Source organism: Leptidea sinapis, chromosome 37 (assembly GCF_905404315.1).
Source record: "Leptidea sinapis chromosome 37, ilLepSina1.1, whole genome shotgun sequence".
Taxonomy (NCBI): Eukaryota; Metazoa; Arthropoda; class Insecta; order Lepidoptera; family Pieridae; genus Leptidea; species Leptidea sinapis.
In genome coordinates this window covers 4,401,221-4,424,627 of record NC_066301.1, presented here as the reverse complement: position 1 = coordinate 4,424,627, position 23,407 = coordinate 4,401,221, and the positions used below count along the sequence as shown (strand labels likewise).

General features: G+C 33.7%; 1 protein-coding gene across 2 annotated transcripts in view; it reads right to left on the bottom strand.

Annotated features, from left to right (window-relative positions):
* LOC126975723 (terminal nucleotidyltransferase 5C) overlaps positions 1 to 23,407 on the bottom strand; it is a 249,095-nt gene that overhangs the window by 31,682 nt on the left and 194,006 nt on the right. Inside the window, exon 1 of one of the 2 annotated variants that reach the window (XM_050823725.1) lies at positions 9,592 to 9,738. The exons of the other annotated variant lie outside the window; for it this stretch is intronic. Coding sequence (XP_050679682.1) covers positions 9,592 to 9,663 — 72 coding nt within the window. The 5' untranslated portion in view covers positions 9,664 to 9,738. Of the gene's footprint in view, positions 1 to 9,591; positions 9,739 to 23,407 lie in introns of those variants that run through there. 2 annotated transcript variants of the gene reach the window in all.

The window sequence follows — 23,407 nt, the reverse complement described above, 5'->3', positions numbered from 1 at the left end:
GGACTGCAGAGTCTTAGTAAAAGAGGCCCCGTTGATTACTCTTTAGATACGGAACCCTGAAATGTCTTTATAGCAACGTGTATTACGATCGTTAAAAACATTCTAAAATCGTAAGTTATGACGTATTATGTCATCAACGTAAAATGTATAGTAATACCAACTTATCTGTGAAGTGGCAGAAATAGGAACTACGGTCGCCATGTTAAAATGTAATTCGACTGCCAGTGTCTACTACTTTCGAGTGTTCCGTGTGTTTTATTGCGATACTTCTGAATTTTAAGCGTTTAATATATAATATTTAAAATAACAAAATATTAATATAATTAGCAACACTAAAACGAAGATGGCAACACCCATCAGTTCACAGATAAGTTGGTGACACTGTACTGACTCAGCTCGGTAGCAACTGTCACCTGTCACGGGCACAAAACATGACGTTAAGGGCATGTTCCGATATGCACTGCGACCAATGTACAGTGTGACGTCAATTTAGTATACTGTGAAGCCGTTCCTTTATAGTTTGTTATACTGGTTACTATTTAAAACGGAACGCAGTCCCGTATACTTTCAGCCGCATTTTTTTGTCGTAACATTCAATTGAGTGTATTAAAGTTTTCTAGTTCATTAAAAAGAAAAAAGTTGTTGGAGTACTGTCAAATTAAAAATATTTCAATTAATATTAATTGTAAATTGAATTTATAATATAATAAAAGTAAGTAGTTTTTTATTAAAAAGAATATGTTTTGTAATTCTTCCATTTTTTATTTATTAATCCAAATTAACTACAGAACTTTATAACTTTGGGATTAAACTGTAGGTATTGTTTATAAAACGTTAGGCGCTCGAATGGTTTTGACTGATCACGTGATCAAAGTACTGCAAGTACCTTACCTCGAAAACGCCAGTGCTCACAGTAGAATATAGCGGCGATTTATGACGTCATATATTTCCCTAGGGTACTGCGGCAGTATACTGGCAGTCCATAACGGAACGAACTTTTCTACAGTGATAGCACTGTCAGTGCTCGCAGTGCATATCGGAACATACCCTAAATAGATAAAAAAATAACAATAGCACAGATTGAACATTTACAATATAGTTCTTTATTCAAACCATCCTATGCCTTTTCGGTTTTTACAGATTACATCATTCATTACCATACCGGGCTTTATGAAACTAAACAAGTTTGGACCGTTCTACATTTACATTAAAGGTTAAATTCCATTATTTCTAGATGTGAATATGTTGATTATCACACTAATGGTAATTTAAGTTCTTATGAAATGTCATTCTCTTTTGTGTTAAATCGTATGTTATTATTTTGTAGAATTTGATTTTTTTATAAAAATAGGGGACAGAAGATTAGGGCGTTCACCTGATGGTAATTTATACGCCCTAACCATTACAATGCAGTGCCATTCAGGATTCTTGAAAAAACCCAAGAATTTTGAGCGGCACTACAACTACGCTAGTCACCTTGAGACATAAGATGTTAAGTCTCATTTGCCCATGTAATTTCACTAGCTACGGCGCCCTTCGGGCCGAATCACAATAAAGCTTACACATTACTGCTTCATGGCAGAAATAGGCGCCGTTGTGGTTCCCATTATCTAACCGGCATTCTGTGCAAAGGAGCCTCCTACTGGTAAATGTACGCAAATAAGTTTAAAACAGATTCAAATCTGGGTTCATGGCATAGGCCTAGTTGATAGAAGAAATAATAACTGTAGGCTTGTTCTAGGATTTATAGCGGTACAGTTGGCAAAAAAAGTACACTTAAAATTCAATCGATTCGATCCGATCTTCAATTGACCTAAAGATTTTGTGTAGGTAATTAATATATTTTTATTGCACATTTATGATTAATTAATCTCTATTGACTCGGCGTATACTAAATTAAATTTGTTTAGATTGGAAAGAGCGACATCTCAAGTCAATTTCCTAATATGCAATCAAATGGGTTGAACAGGTTATCAACCGTAAAGTAGATCCTGTAGATATAGCCACAACCTGTGAGTTGAACAAGACATTTACGAACCAAAACCGTCACTCGAAAGACTAAAGGAGAAGAAGCTGGCCACAACTTGAGTTGCAAAAAATCTAGGTGAAAACAGGTTCTATTATTTAGTACATAATATTACCTCAATGCTTATTATATTGTTAAAAAGTAATGAAATATAATCATTATTAATTAATCGTTACTTATTCACTGACGCAAACTTATTAATGCTTCCAACTTTGCAACACGGACGTAATTTGTAACACTGCTTCAACAGTCAACGAATTTTGAAATGAACACTAAATAGAATATTTCATGATTCTTCTAAATATATCCGATGGTTTTGCGTTTTAAAACTAGTTAATATTTATATCTTGCCCATTACAATGCAGTACCGCTCAGGATTCTTGAAAAACCTAAAAATTTTGAGCAATCGTAGTAGGTAATTTCGTTCGTGATGAGATATGTCTCAAGGTGACTAATGAAATTACTACTAGATGTTAAGTCTTATTTGCCAATTTCACCAGCTACGGCACCCTTCAGACCGAAACACAGTAATGCTTACACATTACTGCTTCACGGCAGAAATAGGCGCAGTTAAGGTACCCATAATCTAGTCGGCATCCTGTGCAGAGGAGCCTGATGAGTGGTGAGAAGGTAGAATTTGGTAGGAGAAACATTTCAAACACCTCTACGCAATGCGTTATAGGCATATCATCTACAATGGAATTGGGCATCTACCTACTTAAGATCACAAAAGTTAGAAAAGTATATCAGGACCATAGGAATCTATTGATGATGACTAAAACAAACAGAGCAGGGCCATGAATGGAGCTACCAGGAAACGAAATTCTAAAACCGTGTCTCGAGTATTAAGTTTTTTCAGATAACTTGAATTGAGTAAATTATACTTGAGTTGTCACATAAATCTCGAGGCACGCGATTCTCACTAGGTCGTAATTGGTATTCATTCACAATACAGCTGATTTTCCTGTACATGACCCCTCGCGGCGTAAGGGCATTTATGTTACGAAATGGAACTATTGCTAAGAAGTAATCGTACCCACTATTTACCTTTAGTTGAATCAAATTAATCATCTATTTGTTCTGAGCCAATAAAATTTAATGGATTACCAACACTACGTCTTCCGGTATGTGGTCACCATTTGAGGACTTTACTGAAATATTCATACAAAAAAATTTAAATAAAAAAAATTAAGGCTCTCGGATTGAAATAAAAACTATATCACATGTCTCAAGTCATATAGTAAATACAGTGTGCAATATTTAATAAAATCGGTCCAGTAGTTTAGGAGTTCATCGCGGATAAACAACGTGACATGAAATGTTTGTATATACAAAGATTAAAAAAGCAATCTATAATCTTAAATAATTTCTACATCTAGATAGAGCCTCTTGCTGTGAGGTACCAGTGGGAGGCTCCTTTGCACAGGATGTTGGCTAGATTATTGGTATCACAATGGCGCCTTTTTCTGCCGTGAAGCAGTAATGTGTAAGCATTATTGTGTTTCGGTCTGAAGAACGCCGTAGCTAGTGAAATTACTGGGCAATTGAGACTTAACATCTTATGTCTCAAGGTGGCGAGCGCAAATGTAGTGCCGCCCTAAATTTTAGGGTTTTCCAATTATCCTGAGCGGCACTGCATTCTAATGGGCAGGGCGTATCAATTACCATCAGCTGAGCGACTCGCTCGTGTCGTCTCTTATTTTCATAGAAAAAAGGTTGCGAAAGACAACAGTCTTCAGTCAACTTCGCGATACATAATTCACATAGTTTTTGTGTAGTGATAATAGGGGCCAGCAGTTCGCCGCTATCTTTTCGACATGTTCATATCTGTCACAGTCTTTCTAGATGTATAAATTATTTAAGTCTGCTATAGTATTTTAATAGTCAGTAACACCTGCGCGGTTAATTATCTACAGTGTGTTGTATTATTGATTATACATTTAATGAATATCAATAGAGTATTTATGTGATTAAGTCCATTAATATAATATGGGTGATTTGTTAATATAATTCTTGCTAACGTTCGCGTCATTTCAGTTATTTTTTAATATAACTGTTTGCTGTTGGCACTTGCCTTAAACTGAAATAAAATAGTTTCATATTCTTTTACTTACTTAAAGTAGCGCTTAGCATTTAATGAGATTTTTAGTGAATAAGTAGCCGGATTTAAATAAAAATAAATCAAAAAACTTGTTTCTTTTATACAGGATGATCTAAATAGTATTTTACACTACTTCCAAAGCAACCTTCTAACTATAAACACATCTAAAATCCCGTACAATTTCTTTAAAGCAACAAACAAAACTATTATATTCCTCCTTCCACACATTTAAGAATTTTACAAATCAAACAAAAAGAATTATTTATTTATTTTAGAATTTATTAAGTTTTTGGTTATACTATTGATTCTACATATTGACAAAATAGAACAAAGTTATCATCTTTTATTGGTACGTCGCAACTCGCCAAACATTTTCCGATCCATTCCACGCTGCGTCCGTTTTATATTCAAATTCAAATATTTTTATTCAACACAGAATTACTACCACCCATTCCAAAACTAAAGCCTCAGACGTATAACTTTACCTTTACGTTAATATACGTTACCTTTACAGGCGTATACTCAATAATTGCGATTAATTATTTTAATTTAAGTGGGTTGTTTTGTGTATTTCCTTACTAGCTAACCTAAATCAGAACTTAGCTGAAACGTAAGCCGAAGTTATCATGGTAAACATCGTTATTAGGAACGTGTATAAGTTTTTCATTAATAATTAATGCTTTATATTTTAATCAAATTTGATTGCAGCAGTATATCGTTACTCGTAAATCTCGCCTTAAATACTTTACAATCTCTTAACATTGAACGAAATGACCTAGATTTAACGCATCCTGTGTATTAGAAAACAACAAGGATGAACCAATCACGACGCTGAATTATCGCGTGATCTTAAATTCCTCGAATCTCTGAGCAGCCGTATAAAGGCCAAACTTGTTGATATTTTTATGTGCCTTTGTTGATAGTGTTACACGATTGAAATTTTATTTCACTTTAACAAACTTATCGTTTTTTTTTTACAGTAATTTACATTTTTTTCAACGATTCCAACGAGAATATATAAAGAATATTTGATCCTATCTCAAACATTAATGAATCTAATGATTCAAATAAATAGTTGTTTAAAAATTTAAAATTTTTAGGACAAGTTGATTATTATAAATTTATTATAATTAAATGAGATACCAGTGGGAGGTTACTTGCACAGGTTGCCAGCTAGATTATAGGTACCACAACGGCGCCTATTTCTGCCGTGAAGCTGTAATGTGTAAATATTATTGTGTTTCGCTCTGAAGGGTGCCGTAGCTAGTGAAATTACTGGGCAAATGAGACTTAACATCTTATGTGTCAAGGTGACGAGCGGAATTGCATTGCCGCTCAGAATTTTTGGGTTTTCCAAGAATCCTGAGCGGCACTGCATTGTAATGGGCAGGGTGTATCAATTACCATCAGCTGAACATCCGGCTCATCTCGTTCCTTACTGTCATTAAAAAAAAAGAAAGTCCAAACAACTTGTTGGAGGACTTTTCTTTGATCACGAATATTGGTTGTATTTTACATACCTACATGTCGCTCAGTCACAGAGATTTATTTAAGATATAAGACTTAACCTACGACTTAGAGATTTAAAAGTCAACATAGCCGTTTTACAGTATTACGTAGTAAATTTAATTCCCAATTGTCTGCTAAAATGCAGATCATATTGTTAATCATTCGAAGAAAGTGGTTTTAGACATTTAGAGGCCGATACCAAAAGGATGAGCAATCTTCCTGCAAAGTGTCGAGGTGCAGTTGGAATAGCCAGTACAAATAATATTAAAAAGTATAAATGACCTATATTTCTATACATTTCAGCAATCCTAAATTTGATACGATTTAGCGCAGCGCGAATTGATAACATACTTCATTTTTAATCGTAAACAAACAAAAAAAATCGGGTTTAACCTAAATAGTCTGACTAGACTCCATATAACAAATAAAACTGAAAACAAAATTTTATGAACGATGCGCGACTCGAACCCGCGTCCCCTCGCGTTTCGTGCGAGCGCTCTTTCCAACTGAGCCAACCGTTCGAGTGACGTATCGTTTATAAAATCTTGTATGCTGCGTTCAACTCTTAGGTTGTGGTAGTTTTATTTGTGCATTAAATCCCAGAAGTGAGGGTTATCACTTTAAAAACATAAGAAATTGTTTAAATATATTTAAAATAAGTAAAACTTTTAATGTATTTTAATTTCGAAGAATCAATTTATTATGGTTATGATTACATATTTAAAGGTGTCTTTTGATAGGTAAATTCTTGATTATAGAATCGAATTGAGTCGCAAAAACAGGTTTAACATTAGCGCTATTATCACTATTATATAAAGCTATATAATATATGTATAATATATAAAGTTTATTACTTTCGATAAAGTAATAATATCAGTTACGCCATATCATTTCATATCACCGTGCCGTTATTTTGCTTACATTTAATTATATTTTATACAAAAAGGCGTGTTCTTAATTTTTTATCTAGAATATCGCTATAACACTTTAATAGATAATATTAACATTTTCATATTAAAACGCTTAGATCATTTATACGTCTAGATAAATTGTGAAATCGTCGAAAAAATTAAGTCTAGAACAAACCCCTATTTAGAGCAATACACGGACACTAACCCAAAGTGTCATACAAATCGCGAGTGTAAGACGTAGCTTATCACGCACACTAAACTAATATTTCTGGCCTGTTTTTATCAGTTGTTTAACAGCAAGAGACTATCTAGACGTATAAATTATTTAAGTAATAACGATTTAAAGAAAGGTTATTTAATAGGATATATTTAAAATTGTTTATGTTTTTCACAGTACATGCTGCTTTTTTGTTACCGTACGGTCGAACAAACAATATATTTAAAGGCTTTATATATTTTCGAAATAGCACTTTAAAATCAATGTACGTCAAACTATACCACTTTTTAGATAATATATGCAAATAGCGTCGATAAAAAATATCTTTTAGGTATTTTGTTATAAATAAATTTCTTAATTGAGGCAAACAGAGGCCCATATTTTATTAGTTACAGTCTTGTAATCTATGTTTGTATGATACAATTTAATTAATTTTAATAGGATAAGATTTGCTAAATATAATTCATAATATGGTACATAATAAACCTCGGAAACAGTCTGAGACAGCGTGTTTACCGGACAAGTACTTGAATGAATCCCTGCAAAATTGGCGAATCTAGTTTTCCCGCTATCATATTCAGGATATTGTTTGAGATCGAACGCAGCCTTACCAGGACGGATGATGTCCTTTTCTTTACGATAGCATGGCAATCATCCGTCCATGCATCAGCATACATGCCTGACGCTGAACAAAACCGCGGCAAGCCCAACAGAATCCTGAAACTATTATTACACTGCACCCTCAGCGTGTCGAGTGCCTTTTGAGTGTAGTTAGTCGACAGGCCTCCCGTGTAGAAGGTTTTACAGTAGGCTTTAAAAAGCGTAATTTTTGCTTCCTTGCTACATCAGACGAACCTGCGGGCAGGCAGCGGGCGAAATTATCTATATAATATCTATTATTAAAACTGGCTTTATCATTCTTTTACATAAACTTCTTCAGCCCATTTAATCTTATCTGATGCTATTTATCATAAAGTTCATCGTTTAGTGCATATCAATGATATTTTATTTACTTTTGTTTATTAATAAACAAATGAATAAGATTTTCTGTTTTCTAGAAATAAAATAAGTATATTTAAAGGGCTCAGTATTAAATCTGTATGAAATAAATAACAGGCGAATTAAGAATTTGATATTTTCTTAAAATATCGCCAGAAGATATAAAGATAGATAATACGTTATTCCAACAATCTCTTAGTTGTAATGGATTTCAAAATTGCCATTCTAATATCTGAAAGTGCCATTTTTTTGTTAAAGATACGAAAACAATCAGACGAAAAAATAACTAATCAAACATCATTTCAGAACGTTTTTGCTTAAATAAACTATTATTTATTTCATACGATGAGTAAGCTGAGGGTCAATGATGAAACTGATTTAAATACAATAACTATTCTAAAAACAATACATTAATGAATTAGCAGAATATATTGTGTAAGAACGTAAGCATACGGCGATATAATATATTGCAACTCGAGGCGATCTAGTCTAATAGCTAATGAACTATTTTCCTGTGAATGATAATGCACGAATTACTAGGCTGCATGCCACTTGCTGACAAACGTACGCGTTCTCACGTACCTCCTGTTCATACCAAACCGTAATCGTGTCAAACCACTGATAAGGGAACCACTTCCTTTCGTTACTGATTTTCATTTTGCTTCTAGAAATCGTCCCAGTACAAATTATTATTGTTAGCACATTAAATTTTGGTAGCTCTTCTTAAAACGATGAACATTTGAGAGAGCATTAATCAAATTAATAAAATAGAAAATATACTAACATGTGTCACAAAATTCAAAAGAGTTGTTAAAACATTTACGGGTAGGTATGGTATAAATTTCACACGGTTTGGGAATGGCGTGACCACCTTCAGTGGCCCACAAGCTATTTAATTACTAAGTTCATTTTATTGTCACGAAATTTTATTAAAAGAAGAGATCCGCTGAGTTTCTTTTACTTTCTCGACTTTAATTCAATTTTGAATAAAAATATATTGATTTGAATAATTAATTCATTAAATGTGTGGCAATCCGTATCAAGATACGGCCTTTTTATTGTAAACATTTATATTTTTAAGCCCGAAAAACACTAGAACTATGACAAAAGAACAAAAAATGACATGTAATCAAATGCATTCTTGTCATTGGTTTTCGACTTAGTTGCTCGAGAGGGGTTGGCCATTTTATAATTAAAAGATGATTGACACTTTGAAATTGCATTAGTTTTTAAAATTGATGGAATGGATGGATGTTCTTTTAAAATCACGTTTCATCAGTTTGAAGCAAACTTTATTAATTATTTGGCAATGATCGCATTTTGATCGTCATTCTCAGACGGATTCATCCTTAATACTACATATTACAACAGTGTTGCCTACTCATTACTAATCAATTGTATAAAATCGAATACATTAGTAACTTTCATTTAAAATGAAGACTCACGAAGCGCGACAAATCGCGTCGTATAGCCAACTTATTACAATGTTAATTAAAAGGAAATGTTTACTAAACACTGAAAACGGTAAGAACGCTTTGTCAAAACTTATTCTTAGTTAAAAGAGTTCAGAAATTAGCAACCTTATTGGAAATAATAAATTGAAAATTAAAGCATCGTTTTAAAGTTTATAACGTGATTTACCGCCACAGTTTTTGGCATTCGAATCGCATGGCATAGGTCTACGAGCTGTACGCTCCGAATATTTGAACAGCGTTCGAGACAGATCTCGTGACAACTCACCGTACATCCCACACACGCTAATTAGAGAGACAATTTTCTGTAATCGGCGCTGAATTGGATCATTGCCTAATCACATGATAATTCTTACCTTCAGGTCATCGAGCATATCACAGGCAGAGATGAGGGACGCGGTGTCCGGAGTCACTTTGATAACGCCCATCGTAGTCACAATACTTGAGTTAACAGAGAACCGTACGGACCTTTTACGAGAACGGATAAAAGCTTAATAGCTATCTATTTTTATGCGAGTGACGCGTGGTTATTTTTCGGGACAACGCGTGAGACGTACTCACGCAATGACCGAGCCGCGCGGACTGATTACTGTGCGACCGCTCCGAAGCGACGAACGACTTGAGTCTACTCGCGAGTCGCGACTCGAGTGAAAGGATCCTGACGTCACGGCCGTGATAACGCACGCCGACTTGTTGCTACACCTTCCCTCTCTGTCATATTCACAAGTGCATTTCTATTTATGTCTCGCTCACATTAGTTATTTGGTTTTACGTATTCACATACTGAAGTGCGGATTAAATGGTAGCTGTTTGTAAGTTGATTTTCTATTAGGTAAAATTATAAAGCCGACTAACTAGGGTACGTTATGTTATGCAGCTCCTGGGCTAATTTACAGGTTATGAATGGCGTAGCACGTGTTCCCTGCTACATTACTACGATCGTAGTTGGTTGTAACTTGAAGTTGCAGCATTGCCATAGACGAACAAGGGGGACTGACTATTTTTGGTCCAGCATGTTGTAGAAAATTTGAACTTAAGTTGAATAAAAAAATATTACTTAAAATGTATTATTTTTTTGTTGGAATTGTGTATTTTCCACAAGCGTCTTCGTAAGTAGAATGGCTGAGAAGGCAGTGAATTAGTCTACCGTAAAACTGTAAATAATTATCAATGTAATAAATAAGTGTTTTTATGTCATTCGTTTTGTGTTTAAACTTAAATATATGAGAATACTCATATGCTCTTCTAACGAATGATTAGCTGATAATTTACGTTTGTTATGTAGATATGTAACAACAAACGTATTTAAGGACTATATTTGTCTGACTCGATTAAAAATAACCTCAAGTTGAATTTAAGTTGATTAAGGGCATTATTCAGCTGTTTATAAATGTAGCATTAAACCAGTCCAATACTTGATATTTTTGTTTAACAAATGACGCTCTTTTGGACACTGTTATTTTATCAAAATCTGGAAGGCCAACGATGTATGGAAGATGGTTACTTTTGAAACGAGTTTTCAAAATATTTTATTACTTTAAAAGTTTATAGTCATTAAAATTAGACGCCTTAATATAATACACAAAGTAAAACCGTACATTGATATTATTTTAAAGAATACTTGATAAATATTCTATAAACAATGTCGAATCTATAAAAGGTGTTTATATAATTTTTGCCTGTTTGTCCGTTTTTATGTGTGGGTAAAACGCAAAACCTACAGAGTAGTTTTAATTCTATTTTTGCATGAATATTAACCAGAGATCGCGATAACATAAAGGATACATATTATAATTTTATCGTGTCAACGCCGACCACAGATCGGTAGGGCTGTTGGGGTTGTTTGTATGCTATATACGAATATTATTCGGTATTTGTCATAATATTTGCTTGTTTTGGAAAGATTCAGTGTTTTGTTTTGCCTTTAAGGTGGGAGTATGCTCTTTTCTTGAAAACAGCAGCTGGTAATTGATATGTCAAAGTCGCTGAACGAAGAAAGAAATAAATAATAAGAATAATATTTTTTATACAAATAGTAAGTATATATTTATATAAAGTATTGCCCCATATAGATAAGAATATAATATATATATATATGACACCTGTTGTTGCGGAAGTCATTGGGCGGTTGCCTCACCACCCCCATACTGTAAGCCTCTTACCCAAATGCCTCCTCCTATATAAAAAAATAATGTGTTTATAGATATTTATGTTGTAACAAGTAAAAAAGTGTCAGCTTAAAGGTATGAACAAAATACTGGATTTAGTTGTTTGTGGAAAATACCAAGTAGGTTTAAAATAACACCTATCTCAAAGGTCTCCATATAAAAGTAGTATGGAATGTAAATCTTTATGAATACTTGTTGGGACAAATAAACTAGAATTGAACCAATTAAGTTCAGTTTGTGTGTATTTCTTATTATTTTTATTTTCTCACTGGATTGATTGTAATTATCTAAAAGCAATTTATTACATTATAATAGTTGTTGAATGAGGAATTTATATAACTCAAATAATTTTGATTTTATTTTGTTTAAAGGCCGTTTATGTTTCGTTATCTTTAAAAGGCCCTGCACAAGGAAGTATCAGTCACTTATTTTATGAAAATTGATTATTTCAGAATCCATTTTTACATTTACCTTTATAACAACTACCACCGCTACAGAAAAAAATGGCGCTCACGGAGACAAGATAATGCGCAACAATCTCTGACAGTATTTTTTAGCGCTCTTTAAAAATCTTACTATAGTATAACTATAGTGTAGTAATTTAGTGTGTTTGACTGTTTAAACATTCAAATTTTTTGACGCAAATCTCATTTTCCACTCTGATGAGCTTCTTTAATATACAAGTGTTTTATATTATATTTCTCATTGTAAAACAATGTTAGGTTAATACAAGCTTCAAATTCCAGTTATAGACCAAGAGGTACAGCTATATAGTTGAGCTATTGACTCAATCTATTTTTAACTGAAAATTGTAAAATTTCAAAACAAAATTTTATGAACGATGCGGGACTCAAACCCACGACCTCTTGCATTCCGTGCCAGTGCTCTGCCAACTGAGCAAACCGTTCGAGTGACGTATCTTCATCCAATCCTGTATGCTTTGTTCAACTCTCAGGTTGTGGCTGCATTAATTTATAAATTTTTTAATCCTAGAAGTGAGTGAAAGTTATCACTTTAAAAACATAACAAATCGAAAATTGTAAATAGTCACAATATATTGTATAATAAATCATGTGTTTCTGTGTGTTAAGGCAACAGATAATTTCGATTATTTAATGAATGAGGTTTATCATTGTCGTTAAGTCAAGAAGACCTGCTACGCCTCTTTGGTTATAAACAAACCTGCTTGGTTCCGGTGCTCTCAAAGAGGTTCAACCTGATGAGACTACACAGAGTCAAAATACGTAAAATAATAATTGTTGTCACCGGTCACTGTCCCTTGAACAAGCCTCTATCTATCATAGGTGTAAGCTGTGTTACCAGAACACTTAAAAGCTGAAACTAATATAAAAAAAAATATAAGCTCATTGAAAATTTACTTTTGGAAAAAAGTTACGACCCTCTATTGTTCATTGCTATGCCTTACGAGGAGCATGTGATAATTATTTAGTACTACAATTTGTTTAATCGCTAAGTCACATGTAGCGCAATTTAAATAAATAAAATAAATAACAGACAACCCTTTGTGCAGAGGATGCATGGAGGCAGGAGAAACGCAAGAACACGTGCTTATGGAGTGCAGGAGTGTGGCAGAAATACACAAATACTCCAATCATCAACATTGCTTCCGGATGCCTACAGAAATTTAAAAAGACTACTAGACTTCTGGAACGTTCTGGGCTGATTGGAGTCAGAAGACATACAAACACGCACAATGGGCCAATCAAGAGGCTAAGTGTGTAAACAGCCCAGCTAAACTAACTAAATAACTAACTGCTTGTTTAAACTAAATGTTATAATAGAACTTATTTTATTAAATGTAAACAGACCATAAATCATAAACCCGTATTTGACGAGAATATGCGACATTAACGCCATTTACGTCCGTGACGAAATGAGAAACAATTTTCATATTTTCGAGCGCTTAAACTTGTCAGGTTACATAGTCCCCCATCAATCATATGGATTGGTTGACGCGATAATACATTCATATTAGCACGGTTTATATTTACTAAAACACAAATTGTTTCAGCAATAAATTGATACATTAACACAGTACTTTGTTTTAAATCACCAATTTTTTAAATTACTACTCCCAAGGCACCTTTAAGCAAATGACTAATTCCCTTCCGAAAGTCCTTTTCGAACGTTAATTATAGCAAGTTATTGATGCGGGTATTCCGCGCTACCGACATGATAGTGACAATATCAGTATATCAATTCTTACATTTCAATTCCATCTTGAAGCCTTACGTTGTCATGCTTAATAGCTAATCAGGTTTTGAGAAAAATTTCATAGAAAAATATTTATACATATTATGTTGAAGTCGAACTTGGCACCACTAAGTGTGATTGGGAGTGCTTAGTCGCTCAACTAAAGTAAGTACAAGAGGGAGGCTTTACACAGGAGCAGGCTAGATGGGTAGCACTGCCGCATTTACTTCTGACGTCCAAGAGTAGAGTGCAAACACTATTTGTGCCACAGCAACTAAATATATACAAACTAAACTCATTAAAATGCTGTAGGTACTGTTCATGTGTTTGAAGTTTTTGAATATTGTTCTCAGGTTTGGAACCCTTAATATGAAGTTCACATTAGACTGGAGAAAATTCAAAGAAGTTTTTTTTATATATAAGAGGAAGCAAACGGGCAAGAGGCTCACGGGGTGGGAGTGGTGAGGCAACCGCCCATGGACATCCGCAACAACAGGTGTCAAGAGATGCGTTGCCGGCCTGTAAGGTGGGGGGAGTATGCTCTTTTCTTGAAGGTCCCTAAGTCATATCGGTTCGGGAAAACAGCAGCCGGTAATTGATTCTGGTGATGAGTTTTTTAAGATATTTACAATATAAGTGTTATAAATATGATATAACTATAATGTTATGATGTAAAAGGTATCACATACTACGATTACAATACGACGTCAAATACGACCTTGAGCGATATGATTTCACGGCTGCCGGCCCGCCATCTATGTTACAAAGCTAGCAATATTTTCAAAATTCTTGGGTGGAAAACAGTTTATATGCTTACAATCCTCGTTATTCACTACTAATCTGAATAAATGAACCTACACAAAAAAGTACAAGCTATAAGAATAACTTTTCTGATAGAAGTACCAAAAAAATGCATCACGCCGTGCCAAAAAACTTGTTTAACTTCAAAGAAAAGTTCTATTTCAAAAAGGCTCGGCAGTGTTAACTATAACCAACAGCAAGCATTAGCAACCTACAAATAAGACTTAAGGATATGTGTAACAGGATTAAGTAGTGTTCATAGCTCCAAATGCTATACTTTCACCACAAAACTTGTCTAAAAACACCATGTTTGCGTGTTTTCTGCTTACTCTTCGCCTTAATTTTATAACGCTGAGCCATAAATTAATTAATCTCTATACTAGAAAAATGTATGTATCTGCTGTGATGTTATCATAGGTACAGTTGGAATAATTCAGGTTTTAGTTTAATCGATTTTATAAGGATTTTATTTGAATATTATCAATAATTAACTGCTGCCCGCATTGTCCTTCGCGTGGACGCTATAGAGCAGTAAAAATAGTGAAGATATATATAAGTGTATAAGTGTTTTGCCCAGCCATACAAACAGATAAAAAGACACACGGAAAAACAGGCAAAAATTCTACAAAGTATACTTTTTTTGCTTCGGTATTTTAACACTACAGGCATTTATAAAAATATTCAATGCAGGCATAGTTTTATTTGGTTATGATGTCATATGTAGAGATACATACTGGAATACCAGGCCTTGATAATTTGACAACAGAGACAACGCTTACTTCAGTAAGCGTTTAAAAGCTATCAATTAACAGAATACTCGTAAAACAAGAGCACTTAACTCTTGATGCCGTTCTCTTTAATCCAATATTTTGACAAGATTAAACTGTCAGGTTTTATTATCCGAATGGATGATATTTCATAAAGTTACGTTCAATTAAATTTTATAACAAACGTAGGCTCATTTAAACACTGAATGTGATGATGTAATCCGCGACAATTTGTGTGAATTTTATCCACAATTACACACGCTAAGTAAAATTTTTCAAAGTAAACCGTTCAAATTTAATTTGTCTAATTTATCCCAGAAGTGAGGGTTATCACTCTAAAAAAACAACAAATTGTTGAGATTTGAAAGAGCGACATCGAAGTCAATTTCCTAATATGCAAATATTGGGGTTGAGCAGGTTATCAACTGTAAAGTAGAACCTATAGATGTAGCCACAGCCTGAGAGTTGAAGAAGACATCAAGATTTATAAACGAGACGTCACACGAACGGTTGGTTTAGTTGGAAAGAGCTGTTCCAACAAAAAAAAAAGTTGTTGTAAAAAGATGTTAAGTCTCATTTGGCCAGTAATTTCACTAGAAACGGCGCCCTTCAGACCGAAACACAGGAACGCTTCCACATTACTGCTTCACGGCAGAAATATTCGCCGTTTTGTGATAATTTGATAAACTTCATTGGTTTTTAGTATTGACGGAGCCTTGACTTGCGACCAATAAAAACGAAAGTATAGTAGAACTGTGTCAGCAATGTTGAACCAAGGTAATACGATATATAGGACATACGCGATACATAAAGTATAGCATATTATCCGAGTTAACTGGGCCCTTCTAAACTATAAGGTTTAAATAAACTATTAGTAACATTGTTACACCGTTTGCTTATTATTAAAGTGCAAACGCAGCGTTAACTGGACTTTGAAAATAACGCATGTGTCTCGAGACAACCGACATAAGTGATAACTTAAATGAATCTTAGTTGAACTACTCATATTCAAATTGTTTAACTTGATATTACTTAAAAGGTACTCTAATTATTTTTAACACATGCTTTTTTGTTAAATTAAATATTAAAGTTTTTTTATAACACCAACATTACAAAGCAAAAATATATAGTTTGCATTCCGTGCCACTAAATAAATTAAAAAATAATTACAAAAAGGATTTTCATTTATTTTAAAACAAAAAAAAACATAAATATAATAAAAAAACTATGTTACCGACTTCAAAGCTATCAATATGTAGCACATACAAATAATAGTATTTTATTAATATTAAAGGTCAAGGTTTGCATAAGAGGTGTGTTAAATTAAATTTTTAGTTATTTGATACTTTTCAGTTTTTGAAGTCGGTTTTTTAAACGTAGTTTTTTTTATTATTTACGTTTTAGTGTCAGTTAATAATCATATATAATCAACTTGAATGAAAACTTCAAAAAAACCGTATACAGAAAACAATTATGTCATCCAGGTAGACGAAAATTTTCATATAAATGTTCATAAAATGAAAAAACTACTAGGCCAAACTATGTAAAATTTATGGGACCAAATGGCATCTATTTCGCATCAAACAAAAAAAGAATTACGTAAATCGAATCATAAATCACAGAGTAATCGGTGTACATACATAAAAAAAATAAAGATCGAATTGATTACCTCCTCCTTTTGGAAGTCGGTTAAAAATACAAGTGAATGTTATTCTTATAATAGAACAATAAATACTTGACAAGTCCTTTTACGTATATTGATATGATAGTTGTAAGGAAATATATTTTATTCTTTGTTACAATTATTCTTAAATAAGTCCGTTAGAATTTTGTGTACCTATATACATTAATATTATATTTATTTAATTATATAAAAGTATTGGCACAATTGTTTTATGGCAACAATTGGCTTATGGTAGCTAGTACAAGCAACGAAATGTTTACATTGTGTGTCATCTAAAAATCTTGCAAAAACGGCTTTGACAATTAAATATTGAATATAAACGAATATATTCCTATATGGGCTTAAACCCTTTGCCTGTCCTAATAATGGTTCATAACAGAAAAAAATAAAACGAATGTGGCAAACGTTAGAAAAATTCTGAAAACTTTTATATAATTTTTACAAAAGTAGTTATGGAAATCTTCCTTAAAATATTACTGAGTAATTTGACAGTGTAACAGTTATTTAAAACCATTAAATTATAACGTTTAAGAATTGTTTCAATTGTGTTTTTCTGACGGAAGTATAGCGTTACTTAACAAAGCGGGGTAACACTGCTAATCTCATAAAAGGTTTTCATTTCAAAAGTTTTCTTTTTAAAACAAGCTATATCTTATTCTGAAAATTCAAATATCGCTCAATTTATACCTATTTGAAAGGGGTGAATAAAAACTGGTCCGCAATCTTTGGGAGCCCGCCATATTGGATTAGCAATGACGTCACTTAGATGACCATGCTTAATCAACGAAACTTCAGTTCAATCAAATCAAAAAGAACACTAAAAAAGGAGAACTTTTATTATTGCTCCATTTAAAATTGTGACAGAATAGACAACTTGATAGTATTCAAGGTTGTATTAATGAAGTCCTTGTAAATATTTATATATACCTACAGGTAAGAAATGAACAATGGGCTCCATGAATTCAAGTAGATTACACAAATAAAATTTGAAAAACAAAATTATATATATATATATATATATAAATTAATACACAAATTTATTTGTGTATTAATCCTAGAAGTGAGGGTCATCACTTTAAAAACATAACAAATTGTTCAAGTAGATTGTTTGAATGACTGCTGCGAGTCCTTTTTTTTATTTTATTTTGTGTTATGTCAGGTTGAAGTTATAACTTTTACGAAAGTAAATAAAAATCTGGGGTGCGCCAAGTTAATCTATTTAATTCAAACTTATAAGATTATTAATATTATATGGTCACTGTACCATTTTGTGATGTTAGCTAATGACGTTATAACTTATGAAAGAAGGACCCTTACGTAGGTAAATAAATTAACTGTCTTGGTATACAGGATGTCCCAAAGTTATGGGACATGAAGGGAAAGCGCCTTAAATATCGAAGATAGGCTATTTTACTGAAAGAAGACTTTATGTTATTTTTAAAAGTTAGTACTTCTACATTCAAAGATTTTCTAAAAAATACTTGCCTCGTCTGGGAATCGAACCGACTTAAATGTAAAAAAAACCCTTCTTTTATGATGCCAATCGAAAGAATGGCCAAAAACTAATAAATCTTCTTAAGTAACATAGTATATTACATGGATCTCACAACATTTTACGGTAAAAGTGCTCTTCTTCGGTGGAAGAGTTGCGAGATGTTTTTGATGGCTATGTTGTAAGAGTAACGTCTTTCCATAAGAGTCCTAAACACTATTAACATTAGCTAATTTAAAGGAGTCACGATTATGTATCATACGAAGAAGGAAATTAGAATATAATATAATTCAGTTCGTAGTCAAAAGTACAGAACACTCAAACATCGATCAAGGAAATTGCTTAATACCAGTTCTCTTAATTGAATAATTATTGTGGTAATAAAGTTAAATTACTTGAATATGTACAACAATGTATCAGATATTTTAATTGTTATTTTAAGCTTTAAAAACTGGCTGTGTTGCCGTGTGCGTTGAAGTCAGCTTTATCAAGGTTGCTAAGACAAAAGCCATTAAGGAACAGTTGAACAATATGTCAATAAATATTTTCCTATTCAGCTTTGAACTTTGATAATTAAGACTTCGACAATTCGACCAGATAATAAGATAACGAAGTAATTAAGTTTTGAAAATAAATCCACGTTTAAACTCGATTGATAGTAAAATGAAAGCGAATGCTACGACTAGTTTTTTTATAGGTGGCAAACGGGCAACAGGCTCATGGAATGGGGAGAGGTGAGCCAACCGCCCGTGGACATCGCAACAACAGGTGTCAAGAAATGCGTTGCCGGCCTTAAGGTCCCTAAGTCGTATCTGTTCGGGGAAACCGCAGCCGGTAATTGAATCCACAAAGTATCTGTGCGAGGCAAGAAATTTCTTGTAAATTTCTTGCAAAACGCGCGGTTGTTGAATGCCAGACGTCAGCGTGATGCGGGTGGTACTTTGCAAGTAATGTCCGGTGGTGGAATCCTCTGAGCACTCCCCGGGATAAAGGCGGTAGAAGATGCAGAGAGAACCCACATCTCTACGCAACGTCAAAGAAGCAAGCCGATCGAAGATGACTTGATCGTCGATGATTCGAGTCGCTCTTCGTTGAATGCGGTCAAATGGAAGGAGCTTGTACTGGGGAGCACCCGCCCAGAGGTTAGAACAGTACTCCTTGTGATGCCGAATTTGCGCCTTATATATAGTTTCCAACCAATATTTTTATAGGCCAGGTTGGCCTTCTCTACCAAGTGACCACGGAACTTTCATCGGTTTTTCGTCACCAAAAATCCTAAAGTAATAAATTTGGTCCAAATTTTTTTTTATAGAAGAGGAAGGCAATTGAGCATAGGGGTCACCTGATGGTGGAAACCGCAATCCATACTCTCGTGTAGCATCAGAGGAAACACAAGAGCGTTGCCGACCTTATAAAAAAATCTCAGTTATGTGTATATATATACAATCATATAATAATTTAAATTTATACCATGTTTCTTTACGTCTATCGAATTTTAGTAACAAGTTCGATGTACGCGAATACAAACATAATATATTTAAATAAAACACTTTCAGAATGATTAAAATGTCTGTCATTAATTGATTGAAAACCGAATTAAAAAAATTGTCGTTAGTAGAATTCTTATTATTATACGACTAGTGTGTGACGAAATGTTAATGTCCTGCAATGATAATTATAATTCTGTTTGTACAACTCGTAGCACTCTAGGATGGCAAAGTCTTGGACTTTTGAGGCAACCCATAAAAACAGGCGTACACTCGCGATTTGTATGACGCTTTGTGTTAGTGTGTGCATTGCTCATAATAGAGGATAACCCTAAACTCAATTTTTTTTTCGATGTTTTCACAGCTGTCGTAGTTCATTGTATCTAGACCATAAACTAAGTATACTAGCGTAATAGACGATGCCCTGTGTGTAAGTGTGATAACTATCCTTACATAAAAACCCAGGTGTGAGAAAGAGACGGAATAGATGAAGACCATAAAACCAATTTGAAACAATTCAGTGTCCATTAGTCTCCTGTCAAATTGGACCGCATTTAATTTTAGTGGTTTTATCGTAATTGTTCTGTGTTTTCGTGAAACCCTTTTAAAATCTGTCTCGGTGAAATGAGGAGAGTGCTTGTATGTTACTCGTACGCTTGTATAATAAGTTTATGATCTAGACGCATAAATGATCCAAAATCTTGAAGTTTAAATCTAATTTATTAAGCACAACTAAAAACTTTAAACTCAATAATTAGTCCAATTTCTCGCCAGGATTTAAATTAAGAAGGCTTAGTAGCCGCACCTCTCACGGATCTCTTGGCTGCCCTTGAAAGGACAGCCCACACGCGGATACGAAACCTTTGCGTAGCTAAACAAGCTTTAATGATAACGTAAATTAAATTGTTAGAACGATGACAGCCGTTTGATAAATGAACTTCATAGAATAGACCAAGAATAGAGAAGTGACAAAGAGTAGGTATGTATAATAATCAAAGAATCTATATTAAACATAATAACTATCAAAGCGAAGCTTTTAGGCCCGATATCCACCAAAGCGGATAGGAGACGAGAGGAGATAAGCCGCGAAGCTGTCAGGTTATTTCCACCAGAGCGGAGAGGAGATGTGAGCTGTGTTTATAGGAACGCAAAGCGCACGAGCGAAGCTAAGCGGAGAGGAGATGTGGAAATAACAAAATCTGATTGGTCTTCAAAATAAATCTCATCTCCTCTCTGCTTTGGTGGATACCGGGCCTTATACGGACTTTCGGGCCACTCACCGCGCGGGGTATCTACTCGAACTAAGCGACACATTTAAGCGATACACGAGAGTGTCAGATTTGGGACCGTTACACGATATACATAAGTATTCAGAGTGGCACTGCCACGTGCTAACTAAAATCAAAACGTAAACAGTTTTCGGTATGGAATGACGGTTTCGAAAACTATTTATTTAAAAAAAAATTGAATACCTCGAGTATTTAATACCTTACTGAGATATTCTTATTTATTCATGTAGCAGTGAAAGTAATTAATTATTATTAAGTAAAAATTGCAGTACCAATAAGCGCCGGATCACAAACACTTGACTTTGTGAATGAATATATATACCTAGGAAAGCTGATATCCTTCAATAAAATAAGTCATGAAGAGGAAATAAACCGACGAATAAATCTAGCCTGGAAAAAATATTGGAGCCAGAAGGAAATTTTAAAAGGAAACTACAGCTTGGAATTCAAAAAAACGGTAATGGAATCCTGTGTTCATCCAACTTTGTTATATGGCTGCCAAACATGGGTGTTTACGAAGAAAATACAACACTTAATTAGGACATGTCAGCGCGGAATGGAAAGAAGCATGCTTAAATTAAGAAAAATTAATAAGATACATAGCCAGAAGATAAGGAAGAAAACAAAATTAACTGATGCCTTAAATCAAGCATTAAAATTAAAGTGGCAATGGGCCGGACACATTTCCAGACTAACAGACGCTAGATGGACCATTCAGACCACAACATGGAAGGGACCTGTAGGAAAGAGAAATGTGGGCAGACCACATAAAAGGTGGACCGATGAGATAAGAGAGACTGGCGGAACTAATTGGCTCGAAAAAGAAAAAAATAGAAAGGAATGGAGGAGGCCTTTACCCAACTGGGATCCATTTGAAAATAATCAAGAAAACTAACATAGTGCATGCATTATAACTTACTAACATAAAAGTTAATAATAAAATAATCATGTTTGTCGACTAACCGTACTAACATACTAACACTAAAATGTAGAAATCAAATGGAAAATCATTAATAAAGGCTTTATTATTATTATTATAAGTAAAAATTGCTACTCATGAAAATTATATTTTGTTGCCGCGTCAAAATTTATTTTGACATTCCTACCATGATATATCATATGCGAACATCGGTTCCCATTTATGTACTTGAAAATTTGCATCCATATGAAGCACCGATAACGATACAATAATTATATAATTCAGGCGTATTATCCTAACCACCTTCTCAAAAACAAAGGAAATGAACGATAGCAGACAGAAATCATAGTGATTACATTTTTGCACCTTATCGCTAGATGACGGTAGAAATAAAATAATTTTTATGTTCTCTGAAAAAGCTTAATGAAGTTTTCATATTAAATTCTTGCCTAGAGTTTGTTATTTAACTTTTTGCATGCTGAAATAATAAAGTAATATCTGAATCATAAGAAACTTTAAACAACATATTTTACTTTATATCATTCATTGATATCTATCATTGAATCCGGAAATAACCAACCTAAAGATAGAGAAAAAAAAATTCTCCTCACCCTAACGTCAACGTAACAACTAACGTCAGTACATAATATTATTTAAATGCAAATTTTTATTAGAAGCGCTAAAGTAAATGAATAAAATATATACTTACTAATATCTTAATTTATTATCTCTAGTTATGACGACATTCCTTTTTAAATGGATTCCACTTTTCGCTTGAAGTGTAAGAATGTTATATCTTGTAAAATTGACGCATGGGGCGGTCTACCAAGAAGCATACGGCGCGGCGTGCAATAATTATAAGTTTGAGACTTAAAAAGAAGAAAATAATATAAATATTAGTTTCTAATAATAAAAAACACATCATTAGATTTTAAAGCATTAGCAAATATAGAACATTATATAAGAATTTTCAATCAACGTAATTTTTTTCTGCTCCGCTGACAGTTCATGAGGGATCCAACGAAAACAAAGCTTTCGAACTTTCAATTCTTCATGAAAAATTTTCTGAATTTGGCTCATACCAATCCCCAATAGTTCTCAAATTGTCTCATAGGTACCTAAGCCGCGGGTTCTTTAATTAGCCGCTGAACAGTAGCCACATTATTTTCGTTGACGGCAGTTGAAAGCCGCCCTTCACGAAATTCGTCGTGTAAAGAAACCCGACCTCTCTCAAATTCAGCAAAGCATCAATGTGATCAAGCAAGGTTCTTTTTTCCCAAAAGCATTTTGAAGACGAGCGACTCGGTCTTGCGGAGAGAGAGTGAACTTTTAAGATCATACAAAATCATCG